At 40.4% G+C, this 6,012-nt stretch overlaps 2 protein-coding genes across 2 annotated transcripts; both read right to left on the minus strand.

Moving 5' to 3' along the window:
- Positions 1 to 617: 617 nt before the first annotated feature.
- Positions 618 to 1,249, minus strand: LOC119650164 (pupal cuticle protein C1B-like). Its single transcript, XM_038052710.1, has 2 exons — positions 1,101 to 1,249; positions 618 to 997 (listed from the first exon to the last, which is right to left on the minus strand). Exons 1-2 carry the CDS (start codon positions 1,110 to 1,112, stop codon positions 674 to 676), a joined length of 336 nt encoding a protein of 111 aa, XP_037908638.1. The 5' UTR covers positions 1,113 to 1,249; the 3' UTR covers positions 618 to 673.
- Positions 1,250 to 3,776: 2,527 nt separating this feature from the next.
- Positions 3,777 to 4,201, minus strand: LOC119650166 (cuticle protein 16.5-like). The gene is made up of 2 exons (XM_038052712.1): positions 4,154 to 4,201; positions 3,777 to 4,094 (listed from the first exon to the last, which is right to left on the minus strand). Exons 1-2 carry the CDS (start codon positions 4,163 to 4,165, stop codon positions 3,792 to 3,794), a joined length of 315 nt encoding a protein of 104 aa, XP_037908640.1. The 5' UTR covers positions 4,166 to 4,201; the 3' UTR covers positions 3,777 to 3,791.
- Between the last annotated feature and the right edge of the window lie 1,811 nt (positions 4,202 to 6,012).

Genomic DNA, 6,012 nt, shown 5'->3' on the forward strand with positions numbered 1-6,012 from the left:
CTTAAAAAGGCAAAATGATTCCACTCCCAAGAAAACGGAAGACCCGAAAAGTTGCCTGCGAAGATCAAATGACTTCAGTGCCAATAAAAGGGAGTGTACATTAATGGGCGAATTTGAGTATTTGCGAATTGTGGTATCCAAAGAAAAAACAAATAGAATATTGGAACATGATGGGGTTGTTCATTAAACAATGGAGTTCTGCTAAACCAAAATTAAATTTTTATAGGACAGCAGGAATATTTAGAAGTATTATTTTACAACTTGACAGAAGTTGAAAGGATATATATGGTTTGGTGTTTTTAGTCGTGTTACCGCTAGCTGTAGCTCCCTTGGCGTCATTCAGTATGAAATAGAGTGGTGAATGCTGTAGGTTAACTAGGCTCAATCTGTGGCGAAGCATAACTCCCTTAAGGATTACAATGGGAAGTCTGTTTCAAATCATTCACTCCGAGTACCATTACTTCGTGTAGGTAACTTCAGCTAACCTAAGATTTTCTTAACATGATGGAACACTTTACTGTGGTATAATGTTACAATATATGTAAGTTTAAGTATCCTAGAAATTCTGCAAATGAAACATTGAACGGAAACACACCGTCATAAAAAGCAAACAATCCTTTATCCTTGTTAATACTGTATTTCGTTTGATACAAATCCTTGAATAAGTGGCTTCTTACAACAACAATGGAGCAGCAGCTGTGTATTTAAGAGGAGCAGCAACAGCTGGGGCAATACCTGCAGCATAGGCAACAGGAGCAGCAGCGGCAGTGTAAGCAAGAGGAGCACTATAAGCTGCTACCGCAGGAGCAGTGTAGGCAACAGGAGCAGCAGCAGCGACCAATGGAGCAGCTAATCCATTGTAGTTGCGGGCAACAACCTGGGAGCTTGAGGCAGTCACGATGCCAGGAGCAGCAGCAACCACTGGGGCACTGTAGGCCAATGGAGCGATAACACCTGGTTTGGCAAAAGCGCAGGCGATGACAGCGAAAAGGATGACCTAAATGAAAAGAAACAAGAATGCATATTAGCAAGTGTTGCTACCAAGGACTGACTATTATGCAAGATACAAAAATGTAATGTTTTTTTCTAAAAGAACTTACGGTCTTGAACATGTTGATTGAGTTTATTTTGGGTTGTTGCTTTGAAGGAAGCTAAGGAATTGATATAATTTCTTGGCGCGAGTCCACACTTTTATACTAAGTCGAAGTGGTAAACTATCAAACCCGTAAATTAGCAGCGGCATTGACTGCAGGTTGTCATAGTCGCTTGATGAAAATGTTAGTTACCAAGTGACCAAAGCAAAATTGTAAGTGGATAATTGATATTCAATGCTCATCATCGTTTCATAGTGACACGTTGAATCACTAAACGAATAAACGCATTGAAAAGGTGCGTCCAGAGTCAAAGACGTGAAGCTCGAAATATCGATCAAGGTCTCGTATTGAAACCAAAAGTTATTACTTTGGATATTTATTTATATGGTGCAATGCCAAATGGGCAATAAAATGCCGATAATGTGTGTATTGTTTGAACTCGAATTTACTTGGGTGTACTGTTTGCGCACTTACTTATGAGCCTACGGATAGTTGAAGAAAGATTGAAAGGAAGAGATTAGTTTAAGTGCCACTTGCATATTGAGATTATTTGAGAAATGAGGATCAAACAAATTTGGAATGGATTCAGATAAACCAAAAGCAAATCAAAAGTTTGATGAATTTAGCGAATCAATAATGATAGAAATGCCTAGTTTGCGCAGGTTTGTTCCGCTTTTCTGTAGTTTGAATTTGATAGTGTTCACCGCCGATGCATGGTACATATATACGTATCTTCAATCTTTTTAAATTTTTATTGATAAAAATAATGATGAATTGAATAATTTAATGAAAGGTTCGTTTCTTATCCCAAGGAGTTTCAAATGGTGAACAAACAAAAATACGTCAATTTCTTTTGACAGGAACTGAATTTTAGTTTCTTAACCAAGATATTTTGTTGGTCTCTTATTTGCGTCTTAGACGACATTTACGTAATCTTAAGGCAGTCTAAATCTCATGTCCTTACAAGTTGTTCCACTCAAAACGTCGGAAAAAGGGAAAGCGATAGAAATATAAAGTGGAAGGTTAGTTTAGTAGAAGGGGGGGGGGGGCGGTGGTGAAACGTAGTTTCATTTTTCATATTCTCTACCATTCCTGCATCCTGCAGGAAGTGAGAGGGTGCAGATGTTCAGCTGAAAAAACCTTTCAGAACTGTCTTCGTCAGAGGTTCGAGGAGACCAGGCAACTAAACATGAAGTGTAGGACCGTCTCATCTTCTTCCTCACTTGGCTACATATAGCGAAGACGACCACCATGCTAACTTATAGTTTAAGGAGCGATATCCCGCTAAAAGCGTTATAGAGGTTTCCATGCCCACTTCCCAATGGACATCGCTCTAGAGGTCCCACAGAGCTTTTAAAATTTCCCTTCGGTCACGCGAATCCTTGCTATTTCATAATTTAACCGTCAACAACCGTATTCCGAATGCTGGCTCTGGTCCACCATTATGAATCCAGACTCCTAGCAAGTCAGTCTTGAGTGTCGTGGTTCAAGTTTCAGCATTAACTGCTGGCAACTCCACATCAACGGGATTGGCATTCTGTGTTATTTATTGCTCACAACGCTGCTCGACTGTTGGAATTGATTGGAGTGATGCAAACCCGACATTTTTGTTTCACAGCGAACTACCCATTGCTCTAGTAATACTTATGTAACCGAGCCTTTGGATCTGGGCCGGTGGCTTCCTGCTATTGGGAAAGTTCACTCTCGGCCACTAGATGATCCATGCTTACATCGAAATGGGCTTTATTACTGATGTGTTCATCCAATGAATCCGTTATGGTGAAATTTACTAAGTGTTGCCTGTTGTGGTCTTAAAGCGCCAAAGGAATCTCCAGAACTTCTGATATTGTTCAGAGATGTGAGGCTTCCACGTTAGCTTGAACTCGACATGCACTTCTAACCACTTGACAGTTAGTATCGTGGATTATGGTCCCTTACAAAGTTGTAGCATGCAGTTGCAGCCGTCTTAGTGTGAATTATTTGCAGTGTTGCATTCATTGGTTACATACTGCGGCGCGAGCTTTAAGATAATTATTGTGGCTGAATAATCCGGATATAGTTAGGAAGAGAGGCAGCCGCTAAGACATCTGGATTCAGTAGGCCTCCGTTTGGCTAACATGTGGATCTTCCTCTACTTCAACATGCAAAGGATCCAACTGATCAAGAGCTGATTGATTCCATGCTGTTTTACCCCATCACAAATCACCGCGGAAGAGCTATAATTGAAAGTGCCTTCAATGTCTATGAATAACGTATTCCTTTTCGGATCTCGCCTTTTCAACTTTGGTCCCGAGTTCTTGGAGGGATGCCTACAGCGGCCATCTAAAAATGTATGCATCCCTTAAAAACCAATCTACTAGCCTTTCCAGGCCTCATACAAGAAAGGAAGGTTAAACTTATCGGTGGGAAGCTTTTTGTGTTTTTCTAGTTTGGGAATAAATCTAACCATTATGTTATGCTAAATAATTGAAGTATAAACATATGCTAGGCATGCGCGGTATATATTTTGAATATGTAGATATTGCGAAAATTTTGTAGGTGCAGGTTCGCTACAAGTTCTCACGGAAATTTACATTTCACACTCCTATATAATCAATATTACAAGTACCTACGATCGGGACCTTCTTTCAAACATCTTAAATCTAGTCTGAATATGAAAAGACGTAATTCAGGTACTAATTTTTATTTCCGGACGAATTACAACAAGATTGGTGTAGCGGTGTATTTGAATGGAGAAGCTACTGCGGCTACTGGAGCGGCTACTGAAGCAGTGTAAGCTGAGTACGCCAATGGGGCGGCAATCGCAGGAGCAGTGTATGCAACAGGAGCGGCAGCAACAATTGGAGCAGCAGCGATTCCATTGTAGTTACGAGCAACAACTTGAGAGCTGGTAGCTGTTACCACACCGGGGGCGGCTACAACTGGAGCACTGTATGCAAGTGGTGCAACAATTCCTGGCTTGGCACAGGCTGAGGCAACAATGGCCAAAACAACAATTGCCTGGAATGCAAGAATTACTTTAGTTAAGAAAACTTTTTGCTGCATGTGAATGCGGTTACCAGTTTGAACATTTTGAATTGGGTGAATGTGTTGTTCCAAGAAGTGTTGAGTGACTGATGTGGAATAGCGACCAGCGATTTGTTTTTATAGTTAAGTTTGACCTTACACAAAGCGATAAAATTCTAGCTTAATTTTTGTATGCCATTTTGGGGTTTATATGTTGAAATACTTAAGGGTTAGTTTGGGTCAAATTTAACAGCTACAACAATAGAAAAAGCGGTGCATATACTCGTAAGCATGAATTAGATAATGAAATAAAAAAAATACTAAATTCTGTTTTCAATATATAATAATAATATCAGTGCCAAGATGCAATCATGCCGAACTCCGCATGATAATCCGGACTTCTCTGAGATTTAAGCTCTCTGCAGCACGTAGCATTATACCGTATCATATGTTGTTCGTTAGATAACGATCCAGTTCGGAACCGATGATAACGCCTCTCGGCAATTTTAATATATTCTCTACTTCCAGGTGTTTCAGCCTGGCTTCTCATACTAAGCATTCTCCCAGGTCTCAAGTCGGACATTGTGTTAATTTAACATGTAATAACTAGTGAGTAGTCCGCTGACAATATAAGGCTGACGTTGGTGACGTCTAAGCAATCCTGCAATCGCCTGACTTCCTATCCTGGTAAGTTCGCGCGGTATAATTTCGTCAACGATTCTTCTTCATTTTTTGGTGTCACAACCATAAACACCTTTCCGATTGCACTGAAGGATTCTAGTCAGTATAGCGGCGTACATTCTCCTTTCTTGCCAACTCAACTGCTGCCTCTTTGCCTTCTAACGCAATATGCCTAAGAACTCAAAGTATAGAGCTTATTGTCCGATCTCTACGTATGCCTTATTAAAGGCATTCCCATACCAGTTTATAGTTCTTTCTCCTGATTGAACCTTAATAGACTTACTTGCCTGCAGATTGACAGGAGTCATTCCTAGACGGACTTGGAGGGATGCCTTGCAGCATATTATCGATACCCCAGTGATAAACACACAAACCAGATTTCGAAGTTTGTGCGTATACCGCTCCATAGGTAATCATTGACCTTACTATTCCACTTACTATCGAGTGCGATATTTTCGGGGTGCATTTCTTCCCCCCCATTTCTTCCTGATACAGGTCTGCGATTTAAACTCTCGTGACTTTCCGACATATGTTCACACCAGATTAATTATTGAACTATGTAATTCCCAAATATTTAATCCCCGTTTCTCATTTCAACTTCATGTCACATAGTCTAATGGCTCTCAGGTGATCAAATTTGCGCTTCCTTGTAAACAGTGCTAATGGTTTCTTTGCCTGGATTGATGCGTAGCCCCGCCTTCGCGGAACGAATTCTAATAATACCCAGCCCACTTGGTATTCACATAGGGTATCCTGGACCTGTATTCTTGCTTTTTTTAGCTTTCCAAGGGTTTCATCAACTGTGGACAACTTTGCGTAATGTTTATTACAGTAGGGTTTGTACTCGTGGAAACTTTTGTTTGCCTACTTTCTTAACATTCTGCCAATCAAGAAAGCCAGCGTGTTTGGAAATCCGTTTCCCTATCTCGGCATATTATGTGTCGCGGAACGCTCCTGCGACATTCAAAGACGTACACAGTGATATTTCCTTTTTTTCTAAAGCATCGCTTAATAGATCCAACAGCTGATGCAAGGCAGCTTCGCTTGAAAGCCTTATCAGGTAAGTGCGTTAAGATTGTTTGATCAATTGGGCGTTATAATTCTAGTGTTAATTTATTTGTCTAAGACTGCGTCCAGTGTTTTGAAATATTAAAGAGGAAGGATCCTTTTTACTTGCTTTTGTTCACTCCCTTCGCCTTAGTATATACCGTCTCCCACATTTTTTTTAAGG

Source organism: Hermetia illucens, chromosome 2 (assembly GCF_905115235.1).
Source record: "Hermetia illucens chromosome 2, iHerIll2.2.curated.20191125, whole genome shotgun sequence".
NCBI classification, from domain to species: Eukaryota; Metazoa; Arthropoda; class Insecta; order Diptera; family Stratiomyidae; genus Hermetia; species Hermetia illucens.